The sequence below is a fragment of the Hemicordylus capensis genome, chromosome 7, assembly GCF_027244095.1.
Source record: "Hemicordylus capensis ecotype Gifberg chromosome 7, rHemCap1.1.pri, whole genome shotgun sequence".
Lineage (NCBI taxonomy): Eukaryota > Metazoa > Chordata > Lepidosauria > Squamata > Cordylidae > Hemicordylus > Hemicordylus capensis.
Genome location: NC_069663.1, coordinates 20,239,455 through 20,254,744, shown reverse-complemented (window position 1 = coordinate 20,254,744; position 15,290 = coordinate 20,239,455). Strand labels below are relative to the sequence as shown.

Here is a 15,290-nt window from a genome sequence, read left to right as displayed (position 1 = left end):
GTAGTATTCATGGTGTCCCAAGGCGTGCCCTCTGCTCTTCTGTGGGATTCTCAGAGGCATCTGGTGGGCCACTTTGGGAAACAAGAAGCTGGGTTAGATAGGCCTTGGGCCTGATCCAGCAGGGCTGTTCTTATGTTTTTATGTTCTCATGGTTCTCCTGTTGCAGAGGGTATGGATGGGTGGGTAGCCTGTGGCTAAGATGCAGCAGGTTAGGAACATAGGAAGCTGCCATATACAGAGTCAGACCATTGGTCTATCTAGCTCAGTATCGTCTACACAGACTGGTAGCGGCTTCTCCAAGGTTGCAGGCAGGAGTCTCTCAGCCCTATCTTGGAGAAGCCAGGGAGGGAACTTGGAACCTTCTGCTCTTCCCAGAGAGGTTGCATATTCTACAGTGCTCACGTGGTCTCCCATTCAAATGCAACCGGGGCAGACCCTGCTTAGCTAAGGGGACAAGTCATGCTTGCTACCACCAGACCAGCTTTTAGAGCTCATCTTGATGGCTGACATGAGAGTCAAACTAGGGGTTTTGGTTCTTATCTCTCATTCCTCCAGCGCCATCCTACACATGTTGACTCCTACTTAAAGCCAAATGAGTTCCATGAAGCCGGCTCTGAAGCAGCTATGCAGAGAGCCCCTGTAGTGTAGTAATTAGTGTGTTGGACTAGGATTGAGGAGACCTGGGTTCATAGCCTCCCTCAGCTCTGAAAGTCGCTGGCTGGTGCTTATTCTTGGTGTAACCTACCTTGCAGGACTGTTGTGAGAATAAAAAATGCGTGGTGGCGGGGGTGGAAACCACTCTGAGTTCCTTGGAGGAGTTTAAATAAAGGAAATCTTAGCCATGCTACACTGGCTTGTTTGTACCCAGGTTATACTGACTTGCTTGTGTCTGTCCCCATGGAAAGATAGCTTCCACTGGGTTACACAGGAACATAGGAAGTTGCATTAGACTGGGTCAGACCCTTGGTCTGGTCTTGTGGTAGCAAGCATGACTTGTCCCTTTAGCTAAGCAGGGTCTGCCCTGGTTGCTTATGAATGGGAGACTAGAAGTGTGAGCACTGCAAGATATTCCCCTCAGGGGACGGAGCCGCTCTGGGAAGAGCAGAAGGTTCCAAGTTCCCTCCCTGGCAGCATATCCAATATAAGGCGGAGAGAGATTTCTTCTTGTAACCTTGGAGAAGCCATTGCCAGTCTGGGTAGACAATAATGAGCTAGATGGACCAAGGGTCTGACTCAGTATATGGCAGCTTCCTATGTCCCTATGTCCATCTAGCTCAGTATTGTCTACCTTGATTGGCAGTGCTCTCCGTGGTTTCAGGCCGGATTCCTTCCCAGCCCTACCTGGAGATGCTGCCAGGGATAGGACCTGGGACGTTCTGCATGCAATGTCTATGCTCTCCCACTGAGCCTACAGCCCCATCCCTTACCCTGCCCTCTTGTGACTTATGGCTTTTCCTTTCTTGACTGTAGGATTTGTAGGCTTCTGCAAAGGCCTCCTGTCCCCGAGAGCTTAACTGCTGAGAAGAGAGTGCAGTGGTTTGATGATTAACCAGTTCTGAAATGGCTGAAAAAGACGGTGAGTTGGACTTTTAAAAATGCAAAAAAGGACCCTAGATCCTCCCATTCCTTCCTCCTCTAATCTTGTGGTCCTTCCCCCCTCCCCTCCCAACCAGCACTTTCCAGCTAGAGCAGGGATTAAACATTAACCTTTTCGTCTGCTTTGTCCTGGCTTGGGAAACCAGGAGGGTGTTTGACCATTTGGCATATAGGAACATAGGAAGCTGCCATATACTGAGTCAGACCATTGGTCTATCTAGCTCAGTATTGTCTTCACAGACTGGCTTCTCCACGGTTGCAGGCAGGAATCTCTCTCAGCCCTATCTTGGAGATGCCACCAGGGAGGGAACTTGGAACTTTCTGATGCTCTTCCCAGAGCAGCCCCATCCCCTGAGGGGAAGATCTTACAGTGCTCACACATCAAATCTCCCATTCATATGCAACCAGGGCAGACTGCAAGATCAGCTCTTCTCTCCAAGATTCCCTCCATCCAGATTCTGTTTCTTCATAGACGGGTAAACTCCAGAGTTTTAGCCATATGGGTGTGTTGCTCCAGATGTTGCTGAACTGCAACACCCATCATCCCCAGCCACAGTGGCCATACATGGTCATTATTCAATACAATGAAGTGGCAATCCTACAAATTTCCTACAAATCCTACAGATTTGAAGTGGCAGCCCTACAAATTTCAAACTCTTCTCTTGCCTTTTGCAAGCACATTAATAAAAAATTCTATTACCTATAATAAATTTCTTGAACTTGCCTGCAAGTGTAATCTATGCAAAATGGCTTTGCCCAGTCAACGACGGGCCTCACTTACTAGTATTTTTATAAAGTATTAAAGTATGAGTAGTAGCTGTTGTGCCATCGAGTCGGTGTCGACTCATGGTGACCACAAAGCCCTTTGGTTGTCTTTGGTAGAATACAGGAGGGGTTAACCACTGCCTCCTCCTACGCAGTATGAGATGATGCCTTTCAGCATCTTTCCTATATCGCTGCTGCCTGATATTGGTGTTTCCCATAGTCTGGGAAACATACCAGTGGGGATTTGAACCATCAACCTCTTACTTCCTAAGCAAGTTACTTCCCCACTGCACCATTAGGTGGAACTCCATGAGTAGCAATGTCTGAATAGGGCTCTGGTTTCTGTGGGTAAGGTAAGTGATTCTGGGTGTTCCTCCGAGGTAAATGAGTCTGGGCTTGCCTACTAATTGGGAAGTGCTGCTGATTTGCCCTCTCTCTCTCTTCCAGGAGGCCTGAAAGTGCATGGCTGGACTCTGCCTAAAGTGGTGGCTGTGATAGCCAGTGGCTTCCTTCTCCTGGCTGGGCTTGCAGCTGGGATTTGGGCTGTAGGTGAGAATTGAGTGCATCACCCGTACTCTTTGAATGACTGAAAAAGTATGGTTCATGAGAGATAATACGTATCATATATGACATCACATATATATGATGTTGGACTACAACTCTCATCATCCCAGGCCATTGTAGCTGGGGATGATGGGCATTGTAGTCCAACATCTGGGGACTCAGGTTTAAGAAATTCTGTGGTATGTTGCATATGCATGGCTTTTTGTAATGACTTTGTGGGGGACTGCTTTGCTGCTGTTTTGGCTGCATTATTCCGAATTATTATAATTATTGGAATTATAATGCCTCATTAATTATTCCTGATGGTGACGATGATCCTCATTTGCACCCCTTTCCCCTCTTTCATAATTCAATGGCTGCTCCACGTAACAGGGAGAAAGCGTGGATTTCCCCCACTGATGCTTTAGGCAACTTGTCAATGGAACTGCCCTGGGGTGTGTGGCAGCACCCCAATGTTCGGGCGTTGTGGGGGAATTAGCTCTTAAAGGGGGTCAGCCCCACCAGTTTTAATTTGTGCAAATGTTTGGACTCAAGAAATGACTGGACTGAGACAAGGTTTAAGTTTCAAAATTAAAAGAAGAATTTATTTGAGGAGGGGGTACAAAAGAGAGAGAAATATGTGATTAAAGCTATACATAGTACGCGGGAGATGGCCATGGTAAACCCCTCCTGTATTCTACCAAAGACAACCACAGGGTTCTGTGGTCGCCAGGAGTCGACACCGACTCGATGGCACACTTTACCTTTACTAACAAAAATACATTTAACTACAATGAGGGATTTTAGCTTAGAGTCCTAATTGTGTAAGGTCCCAGGCGGGCAAGAGGAAGAGGCTTGTGAGAGAGACAGTGGGTGGCTTAGATCTATAAAAGGGATAGAGAGGGCCCAGTTGCAGGGCAAATGTTCACCTTCACCTGATCTGGACGACGGGACCTCAGGATTCCGGGGAGGGCGGCAGAATCTCATCCTCCGGGACAGCGTGATTGGAATCAGGAGGGTTGCGGGATTAGGAGAGGGAGAGCTGCCCATGAGAAGGGTATGTCGGTAGGGCCAGCTTCCTATGGTGGCTAGGTGAGCTGGATGGATTGGCAGAAGGACCAATCCGGAAAGTGGCACAAAGAATTGGACAACCCTGGTTGCGACGGCGGGTGAACAGCAGATTGCCCAAGCCGCTAATGATTGTAAGCTCTTTGTAGGTTGCAGGAGAGCACAAGGAATGCTCAATGGAGTCCCAGGTATAGCAGGGTATAGATGCCCCAGCTATAGATGGTCCCAGGTATAGAGTCCCAGGTATAGATGGAGTCCCAAGTGTAAAGCACAAGCAAGCACTTGTTGGAGTCCCCAGCAAAAGGCATGGGAGAGCACACTGGTTCATAGATGTGGGGATACTTATATCCCAAAACATGCCTTGGGGGTAAATCCGTACTGCCCTACTTTTCTGATTAGAAGTGCCAGGAAGGACCTGCACGGAATGCATTATGTCTGATGGCTCTGTTCTGGGTGTAACAATGTGGGTAATGTGTGTAACAGTTGTCTTCTGTGTGCAAGGCTGATTGTGTCCCTGCTAACTGAGCAAAGAGGCACCTTTTAAAAGTGGTGACTCTCTTTATTAAGCAGGGGGAAAGCAACTGGCTCTATCTAGCCTCAGCACAGCATCCCTCCAGTGGCTGTTGCTGGTGTCTGTCTTACGTTTCTTTTTCAGATTGTGAGCCCTTTGGGAACAGAGATCCATCTTCTTTATTTTTATTTCTTTTTGTAAACTGCTTTGGGAACGTTTGTTGAAAAGCGGTATATAAATATCCGTTGATGATAATGATGATCAAAATCATAGTATGCAGGTGCACAAAAGTGCCTAGATGGGTTCTGTGCCTGGATGGGTTTTTCAGTAGTCCTATCAATAATTTCAATAGATACACCTCTGGGTCTGTGACACTGACTCATCGTCTTTGTGATGGGGAGACCATTGCTTCACTACCTTATCTGCTTTTCTTCCTGCTTGGCATAATTGGCTCCTTAGCGTGTCGTTATCTTTTGCGAGAGGATGAGGGGAGTTAAGGCAGTTCACTCCGAGTTTAGAGTGGCCTTATAGTGGTTAACTATAGCGAGTTAATGCCAGTTAACTCGCTATAATTAACTCAGGAGTCTGCTTAGCTGGGGCTCCCACATAGGGAGTAGGCGGGCGTGTATCTGGATCCCTGTTCCAATTTGCTTTTTAGACAAATCTAGGGATGAAAGTGTAGATTTGTTTTAGTTTAGTTGAGAAAAAAAGACAACTGTGGGGAGACATGACAGAGGTCTATAAAATCATGCATAGTGTGGAGAAAGTGAATAGAAAGAAATTCTTCTCCCTCTCCCGAAACACTAGAACCAGGGGTCATCCCATGAAATTGATTGCCGGGAAATTTAGGACCAACCAACGGAAGTACTTTTTCACACAACACATAATCAACTTGTGGGATTCTCTGCCACAAGATGTGGTGACAGCCAACAACCTGGATGGCTTGAAGAGGGGTTTGGATAACTTCATGGAGAAGAGGTCTATCAATGGCTACAAGTCAGAGGGTTATAGGCCGCCTCCAGCCTCAGAGGCAGGGTGCCACTGAATACCAGTTGCAGAGGAGTAACAGCAGGAGTGAGGGCATATCCTCAACTCCTGCCTGTAGGCTTCCAATGACATCTGGTGGGCCACTGTGTGAAACGGGATGCTGGACCGGATAGGCCTTGGGCCTGATCTGGCAGGGCTGTTCTTATGTTCTTATGACTAGCCCCGTGGCAACTAAGTGACCTGTCCCCATGTGTACCCTAAAACAGAGAGCCCATGTTACTGTGAAGCTCCTGAGCATGTCCAAAGTGCAATCTCTAAGCCTTGAGATACAACTGCAAACTTGGACGCTCCTAGGAGCTGGGCAGAATAAGCCCAGAGAGCAACAAACTCTTCATTATGAAGGACACTAGTTGCTGCTCTGAATCCTCTGTTGGTTTACTGTTGCCCCTATGAATGCTCTTCTGGGCAACCTAAAACTTCTTGCCTTCTCTCTCCTCCTTTGCAGTGGTGTCTGTGCTTGGAAGCGAAGGGGACAGCCTGTATGTTGGTGAGTGACCTTCCGGCTGGGCAGTGGTGGGGCTCCATGCTGGAGGGAGATCTGGACCTGTGCTCCTAAAGACTCCATCAAGAGGAGGCTGCAGGAAGGGTGCTCAAGGGATGGGGAGCAGGGGCCGGGTGTTGACTGCTCTTTTGGTCTCTGCAGTTCAGGTGAACCCCGGGGACCAGCGCCTCACCATATATGACGAGCATGAAGGTAAATGGAGACTTCTGTGTTCTTCCTCCGCTGATGCCCAGATGGCCACCCTCAGTTGCGAGGAGATGGGATTTGTCAGGTACAAGTATGGATCCACAAGACCATGTTGCCGTATATCCCTGGTGTGCATGTCTTACCTGAGCATGGTGGAAGGGTTAGACATCTTTCCCCTCAGAAGCTGATGGGGTTGTAATGGTCTCGAGGGAGTATTCTTCAAGCTGATAAATTTCCTCCTCTTTTTTTTGTTCAAGCCCCCCCCCACTACTGAGTTCCATTAGCTCCACCCACCTCGTTGTCTGTTAACTGCTTTCTGAGTCCGCAAACGTTCCGCTCCATTGAGTTGCATTGAGACCATTTTAGGGCGGGGGTGGGGTCTGTTAGGTTTTTTGCTTCTGATTTCTGTGAACCAACATATCTGTGGGTTACCTGCAGGGTACTTCTCCCTTTCCTGCAGGTGCTCCGATTATATGTCCATAAGGATTATAACATTTCCAGCTCTTTGGGAAATTGATATAAGCTGCCAAGAGTAGGGCTAGGGTGAGGGTCGGAAATGAGGATCATTAGCAGAGGGGTGCAGGAGGAGGCAATGGTAAACCCTTCCTGTATTCTCCCAAAGACTACCACAGGGCTCTTGGGTCACCAGGGGTTGACACACACCGACTCAATGGGACACACTTTACCTTTATAAGGAGTATTGTTTGCAAGAGTTAGATAAACAACAACAGCTCCATCTTCTGGACAATGATGAGAACTTCTTCCTCCTTTTGATCTGCTCACCATAACTAAAATCAGTGATTGATTCCGATATGGTAGCCATATTATTTGTTTGATGACATTTGACTGCCATCTTTTGTCCAGCTTTGTGGCAGAGTGTGGATTTGAACCCAAGTTTCCCAAGTCCTGGTCTTATGCGCTAACCACTACACCATATTGGCTCTCAGCCATAGGCAGAGCTTGGATGGGGAGTTGGGCCAGTTGCTGAAATAGCTTTTAGTTGAGGTTTAAGAGGGTCATAGCCAGAGCTGGTCTGGTCTAGGACAACAGCAGGCTGTTGGCAAGGCTTGGGGAATGGGTGGAGCTGCAGGTGATCTGCCTCTGCTTCTGATGCAGAACCAACCTCTAACAAAATTGTGCCATTTTGCACCCATTATTGATTACCCCAGTGACTGGATGGGGGTTCAGATGCATCGGAATCAATCTGGTCAAGTTGACTTGAGCTGCAGTAAGACTCTCCCTGTTCTGAATCAATGCATGATCAGCCCAAACAATCAGTACCATGCCACCCCCGTAAACTGGAGTGGGTGGGGAAGGGCTTTACCTCAGTGGCAGAACACATGCTTGGCACACAGAAGGTCCTAGGGCCAACTTCCAGGTGTAAAAGTTCTCTGCTAACAGAATAGAGAGAGGGAGATTGATCTAGTGAGGGCAATACTTGCTATAGTGATCACATAGAATACTCCCTGATTGGCTAGGATGGCCCAATGAAGCAAGGGAGACTAATCCCTGATAGCTAGGATAGCCCAACAAAGCAAGCGAGAATAATCCCTGATTAGCTAGGATGGCCCAACAAAGCAAGCGAGAATAATCCCTGATTGGCTAGGATGGCCCAACAAAGCAAGTGAGAATAATCCCTGATTGGCTAGGATGGCCCAACAAAGCAAGCGAGAATAATCCCTGATTGGCTAGGATGGCGCAACAAAGCAAGCGAGAATAATCCCTGATTGGCTAGGATGGCGCAACAAAGCAAGTGAGAATAATCCCTGATTGGCTAGGATGGCCCAACAAAGCAAAAGTTACTGATGCAGATGTTCACAAAAGAACCCCTCTTCTGACTCAGCCCTAAATCATCATCAATGGATTGTGGAGAGTGCCGAGATGCACTCTGAAGTGCATGCTGACTTCTTGATGTTTGCCTTCCCTCCAGGTCTCTCTCTCACTCAGTACTGACTGCTAGCCGTGCGGGGGCCAATGGGACATCGGGATATTTCTGCATGGACCAATCCCGCCTACTTTATGCAAGAAGGCTCAGCGAAGCCATTGTTGTGTGGTAAGGTACAAGATGGATTCCCCTTGCTCCTTGCTGTCTTCGTGTAAGCCCCTAGGCTTACACTCAACTCAAATGCCCCAGTGGGCCAGAATCAACCATGACTGGGAGAATGGGGGCCGAGGTCAATTTTCAGCACATTAGTACATTTAAATTATTATTATTAATATTAATGAAAGCAGTTTTAGTTATTTGTCAATCTCCACCCCCCGCCAAGGGATTCACAATTTTTAACCACGGATACTGGCCAGAAAATCGGCCTTATCCCTACTGAGTCAGTGAGTGGGGCACCTAGAGTGCATGTGAGCCCCAAACAAATGCCAGGTCCTCTCCTCTCCCTAAATTCCTCTTGCTTTCAGGCTGAAATCCTAGGCATGCTTATTGGGATGTAAGCCTCACTGGGTACATCGTGGGACCTAGTTCCGAGTAAACATGCATAGGATGGCGCTGTAAGGCAATTTCCAGATCCTACGATGCTGTAGAATATTCCTACCTGGGAGCCAGTGAAAAAGTCCCTGTGGTCCGGATCCAGCTTCCGGGACTTACGTTGTGCAGGCCTGCCCTCGGCTCAGTAGGACATCTAGGACCTGAACCTTTAGGGAGGTTGGCAATCCCATTTGGTGGAGACCATGGACTCTGATTCCGACAAATGACTTGGTGCCTGGATTATATCAAGAGGATATGACAGGAAGAGAGCTGGTCTAGTTCTACGATGTACATTGTCGGTGGGTTCGATCTGAAGGAGGGAGCAAGCTGACTGAGATGGCCAGTGGGCAACCTGCCACTTCTGCCACCCGAGGCAGTCATCTTGCTGAGCCTCATTAGCAGGCCAGCCAAGCCTTGATGTCCTTACAGGGACAGCCAGTCAGCACCCTGTTGAAAAACTCGCTGGAAGGGTTCGACCTTGAAGAGGGAAAGGGACATTTCTGGAAGGGCACTTCCAGATTTGCCCTGGTGCCCCCGGCACATTTTTTCTGTCTTCACCCCGATCGTGTAGGGAAACACGAGCTACAGGATATCCTGGAGTGAATGGTCTCTGGCAGTGTGACTCAGACCTGGCCAAGGTCCAACTTACAATGATGCCCAGGGCTGTGTGTAATCTCTGCTAAAAGAGAGAGAGGAGGAAGGGGAAACATTTCCACCCCCTGCTCAATTCTTCCCCAAGAAAATCTGGATTCTGCCGCCTGTAGAAATGATTAACATCAAACCTGTTTTGCATAATTCTTCTGCTAGTCACAGGGAGGGCAAGGAGCCATGCAGGGCCCCTGTAAATTGTGCTCTGCCTCTAGCCCATCTTCTGAATTGCTAGAAGTTCCTTATGTTTTGTCCAGGCCTGTCTGTGCATCCATGAGGACTAGAACCTTTAAAAAAAATTAAGCAAAAGCGGAGAAGTTCAGGATCATGAATTCTGCTAGGGGTGTGCACAAAAGCAGTTTTGTCTAGTTTGGTTTGTGTCGGTTCCGGCCATGCAAATGGCCAGGGTGTATGTGCGGTGGCCTCCAAACTGGCTGCCACCACCTCAGAAAAGGCTGAAATGGCCCTTTGGAGACTGGGCGGGGGGAGGCCAGCAGGGGGAAGGGGAACTACCAGAGACCGCACCGCTGCAGCACTCCTGAGGCCGCTGCCGAACCCGGCGGCGAATAAAAATTAATAAATAAATATATTTAAAAACCCACTAGAACTCCTGAACTGGCCCTGAGCTGCTCTGGTGGGTTTGGCTCGACCTTGAGCAAGACCAGTTTGATGTCGAACCGGCTTGAGGTTGAGCTGGTTCACACATCTCTGAATTCTGCAGCCAACAGAAAATTCCTTGCAGGAATCCCAGAATACACACGCCACTGATGATTCCGCCTCTGCCTCCGCAGCTGAGCCTTTTCCTCTTTCTCTTTCTCACAGTGAATGTCCAACAGGCCGGTTCCTGGCAACGCTTTGTCAAGGTATGGAAATCCTGACCCTTCTCAAAGGGCACCATCTCAATCTGTCTCTCTGCTCTCCCTCTCCCCCCCCCACCTCTTGTATCCCCTTTCTCTGTCTTCCATCCTGACATTCTTTTCTCCCAAATGACATGTCTTTTGTCCTTCTTATTGGCTAACACCAGATCCCAGCTTCGGACCCTGGTTTACTTGCAAACTTTAGTTAGGCTAAGCCAAGATCACGCCATTCAGATGTCACAACAGATCCTGGCTTGTTCTAAACCAGAATTGCAAGTACAGTCATTTCTTTCTTCATGTGCGAAGGGGAAGCATGCTTGCCCAGGTCTAGGGGATGTTGTGTGAAACCAGGGTTCAGATCTAAATTTGTGTGACACCTGGACCTGGCTAATATGTGCGACTAACTATCATATTCCATTTTCATTCTACTGTAATAGATTTTAAAAGTGTGTGTCTATCTATCTATCTATCTATCTATCTATCTATCTATCTATACACACACACACACACACACACACACACACACACACAACAAGAAGTTCTGGTAAGAACTAATCTGCCTACTTGCCTTCTGCTATGATCTTAATTGATAGTTACCAGCTTCACAAGTTATTCCACTTCTGCTCAAATGTTCACACATCCACCATGTTGCATGGGGTGGACAACATCATCACAAACAACACACTTGTGTCCCTGTATGTCCACACAAGTGTACCAAATTTGGTCCAAATTGAGGAAAGTGGGCTAAACAATCCTTTGAGCTGGGCTGGAAAAATGTTTCAAATTCCTAGATGTCAGAACAATTTTTTTAAAGGTGCTAGTCCTGTGTGTAGAGATGCAAAATTTCGGCGCCACTATTGGAATGCCAGGGATGTTTCCAGCCCCGATTTGGGCCTAAGGTCTGTAGGCTGCCTCTTGCAGAACTAACGCCTGCCACGTGTCTTGCAGACTGCGGCCGCAGAAAGTTGTCCGTGGACCGGATTGTGGGGGGCCAAGATGCCAGCTTGGGCAAGTGGCCGTGGCAAGTCAGCCTGCGCTACGACGACACTCACCTTTGTGGCGGCTCCATCATCTCGAACGAGTGGCTCGTCACCGCCGCACATTGCTTCCCGGAGTAAGCCCTGGCCCGGATCCGTGTTAGGAGGTTGACTGTTCCCAGCTTCATGAGGTTACCAGGTGTCAGGAACTGACTCCAAAGGTTTAGGGCAGAGCTGCACAACTTTGGCTGTCCGGCTGTTGTTGGACGACAACTCCCATCATCCCACCAGTGCCAATAGTCTGGGATGGTGAGCGTTATATTCCAACATCTGCAGAAGGGTTGAAGTTGTGCAGCCCTGGGTTAGGATGGGCACATGCGCGATCGCCACCTCTGGCTGATGAGGGCAGGGGGCGGCAGGGAGGAACCCTGCTCCCCCAAGGGGCTTGAAAATGATGGAGCGCTGGCGGGGGAAATGCGGCGGGAGGGGTGAGTATACCCGCCCCCACCCTTAAAGTACCACCCTTGCCAGGCACCGAATAACTTTCGGGCACATCCCTAGTAGGTTAGGCTGAAAGTAAGCACCACAATCCAGGGAACAAAGTGGAATGATGTACCCTAGTTTATTTTATCACTAGTCTCTCCTTCCTCCCCTTTTACATTCACAGGATCCCCTGTTAACAGGGACTCCCAGATACTGTTGACCACAGCTCCCGTCATCCCTAGCTGCAGTGGCCTCTGCCTGGGGATTCTGGGAGTTGTGGTCAACAACATCTGGGAACCCCTGTCACAGGGAACCTTGTTCCAAGGGCTAGGAGTATTGATCTGGGAAGCTTGCTTCCCGTGCTTTCATCTGCCCCTCACTCAGCAACCAACCCTGCCAGCCTGGTTGTCCTCTTTCCATCTCACTTTGTCTCTTTGGGGTCTCCCCATCTCTGCAGGAGGAATCGGGCGGTGGGCCGGTGGAAGGTGTTCATGGGTGCCGTCTCCCAGCTCTCCACCAAGGGGATGCAGGTGGGGGTGACAAGCGTCGTGTACCATGGCGGGTACCAGCCCTTCCTGGATCCCAACAGCGAGGAGAACAGCAACGACATTGCCTTGATGCATTTGGAAAAGCCCCTGACTTTTAACGGTGAGAGCAAGGTGGCGGGAGGTGTCCAAAGCCCACATGATGATCTACCTTGGCTCTCCAGCTCTTGTTGAACATTCAGCTGCCCTCCTCCTCAGCCACAATACATTTCTTGTTGGCTGGATTTCAGCAACTGGAGAGGCAAGGTGGCCTCCCCCCTGGCCTATGGGAATAAGCAGCCTTGTGAGTAAAAAGGTGCCATCTGAATGCAATTTGATTGTCGTCATGAATGTGGCCGTCTGGGTAGCGAGCAGTGTCTTGTGTCAGAGGGATGTGGATGTACAGCCGTCCTCATCTAGGCTGAGCTGGAGTCTCCACAAAGGTACCAGACCATGGACAGCTCCGAGGACTAGAGCCAAGCAAAGTAATGGAGCTGGATAGTACAGCATAAGGTGATGTTGCTCCAGCAAAGCCCAGCAGCAGACTATTGGTATTTATAGGAGGCAGGGTGAATTGGCCCCTCCTCTTTTTCTGGGAAGGTTCCACCCCTTAAAGGGGCACTGTCCAATTCTTCAAGCGCTTGATCAAGTGAGGGTGGGGGCGGGGAGCCTCTGCTATGATCGGCAGGTCCTCAGGGATCTTCTTTGAATCAGAGGACCCAAGAAGGACTGTGTCCTTGGGTCAAGGTGGGGATGTTGGCTTGAGTTTCCCTGTGCAGGGATCATGATAGCAAGAGGCCACCCTAACTGGTCTGCGTAATAGCTTGTTCCCAACCCATCTAATCCCCACAGAACTCTCTGCCTCATCCCCAAGTGTATCATGGGGGGGGGCCCGCGGGGTGGTCTTGTATTCAGGGTCATGACAAGAACATCTCACCCTATCTGTTTCATGGACTTTCCACTCAAATACCAACTTTCAGATGGGAACAGGAGGTTGAGTTGCCAACCCAGGGCATAAAATATTCTGGTGCCTGGGTGGGCCTGGGTTGGAACCCTCTGGTTCTAGTGGTCACTGTGTTTTGTATAGTCTGGGGGTACAGCCCAATAGCAAAAGCTTCTACAACAATGAATATTTATTCTCATGTTGACGATGAGAGAGAACAAGACGTCCTTGCCTCTTGCTTCTCAGGGAACTGGCCCTGAAGTGCACAATAAAATATTAAAAAATATAGCCAGGACTTTTTTGTTCCTGGCCGATTATAAACTCTTAACACAGACCTGCTCAACTTAGCACACCCCTCCAGCTGTTTTTGGACGACAACTCCCATAATTCCCCAGCCACAGTGGCCAAGAGCCAGGGATTATGGGTAGTTGTAGGCCAACATCTGCAGCAGGGCTGAAGTTGAGCCGGCCTGCTCTAACAGGAAGTGAGGTAATCCCATGAGGCAGGCCCACAAGTTTTGACCATCACTAGCATCACAGGGGACAAATCGTCACAGTGATTTGGGGCAGTGTTTATCGAAGTACAGCCCTGATGGGTCAGACCCAAGGCCTATCTAGTCCAGCATCCTGTCAGACCCAAGTAGGCTTACTGACTCTCCTGATCTATACAGGGCACCCCGCATTTTAGGGAGGAAATGTTTTACATTTCCCCCACATTTTGGTAGCAGGCAGCAGCGGCACCCACAGCCAGAAGCAATGCCACCTCTGACTCTCTCCTTCCCCCAGGTGCGGCATGCCATGTGCAGTCCCTCGGAGAGGAGTCAGTTTCACTTTCCTCCGGCAGTGACCTCCTGCCGGCTCCTCCTTCCAGCTGGTGGTGACACTGAGCGTGCCCAGCAGCGGCTGCCACCTGGGGCCAAGACAAGCCCTGCCCCTAGGTGGCCCCGCCCCCGCGTCCCGATTTCAACCGACACAGTGTTTGCAACCCCAGACCCAAGGCCTCTCTAGTGGCCCACCTGAAGCCTCTGAGAAGCCCACAGGCAAGAGGTGAAGACATACCCCGTTCCAGCTGTTGCTCCCCTACGACTGGTTTTCACCTGCTTCGATATGGAAAGTAGGCGATAAGCATTGTTGCACTTGCAGCTCTCTGTATGTTCTCACCCCACTTTTTTTTAATCACTGCCCCCCAATGATTAGGGTAAGGTAGCAGTCATTTTGCAGAGAGGAAAGGGTTTAGGGTATCAACGGACAAGTTGTTGTTTTCTTTCCATGGACATTTTGCTTGCCTGTGGGTAGGTGTATGTGTGCAAGAGAAAAGGGTGTGAGCAGAAAAACGGGTTGCCCTGATGGGGATATTTTCCCTCCACAGAATACATCCAGCCCATCTGCCTGCCAGCACTGGGCCAACCTCTGGTGGACGGCAAGGTCTGTACAGTGACGGGATGGGGCAACACACAATATTATGGTGAGTCTCTCTTGCAGCCACTAGATGGCAGCAGCTGCTATGACTTAGGAATGTAGGAAGCTGCCATATACTGAGTCAGACCATTGGTCTATCTAGCTCAGTATTGCCTACACAGACGGGCAGCAGCTTCTCCAAGGTTGCAGGCAGGAATATCTCTCAGCCCTAGCTTGGAGAAGCTAGGGAGGGAACTTGAGATCTTCTGTTCCATCCCCTGAGGGGAATATCTTACAGTGCTCACACTTCTAGTCCCCCATTCATAGGCAACCAGGGCAGACCCTGCTTAGCTAGGGGGACAAGACGTGCTTGCTCCCACAAGACCAGCTCTCCTCTCCAGTTGTGGTGGACAGGACTGACTGTATTCCACAGAGAGCTCTTTAATTCCTCTGAAAAGCCGGACCTACTATACTTTTCTCTTTTTGTCTGTCTCATTCATTAAATAGCAGGTTTAAATTACATGGGTCAGCCTTTACAAAATTTCAGAAGCCAAAGGGAAGCTCTGAACAGGATTTCCAGAGGTGATCCCAGTTTGTGTCACTTTTGAAACACATCCCATAACCAGCTGAAGCAGAATTGTATACACGGTGCCAGCACACACACACACACACACGACAGGAACTGCAGAATTCATCTCTTCCTGGTGTAGCACTTCTGACATAGAACTTTAATTCCACGCCCCCCCGCCCCACCTCCCATAGCAGTG

General features: G+C 49.3%; 1 protein-coding gene across 2 annotated transcripts in view; it reads left to right on the top strand.

Moving 5' to 3' along the window:
- HPN (hepsin) overlaps positions 1–15,290 on the top strand; it is a 46,085-nt gene that overhangs the window by 21,950 nt on the left and 8,845 nt on the right. For both annotated transcript variants that reach the window (XM_053268809.1, XM_053268810.1), the window contains 9 exons: positions 1,471–1,576; positions 2,809–2,910; positions 5,976–6,017; positions 6,174–6,303; positions 8,149–8,271; positions 10,165–10,205; positions 11,148–11,313; positions 12,117–12,307; positions 14,495–14,590. In XM_053268809.1, coding sequence (XP_053124784.1) covers positions 1,561–1,576; positions 2,809–2,910; positions 5,976–6,017; positions 6,174–6,303; positions 8,149–8,271; positions 10,165–10,205; positions 11,148–11,313; positions 12,117–12,307; positions 14,495–14,590 — 907 coding nt within the window. In that variant the 5' untranslated portion in view covers positions 1,471–1,560. The remainder of the gene's footprint in view (positions 1–1,470; positions 1,577–2,808; positions 2,911–5,975; positions 6,018–6,173; positions 6,304–8,148; positions 8,272–10,164; positions 10,206–11,147; positions 11,314–12,116; positions 12,308–14,494; positions 14,591–15,290) is intronic.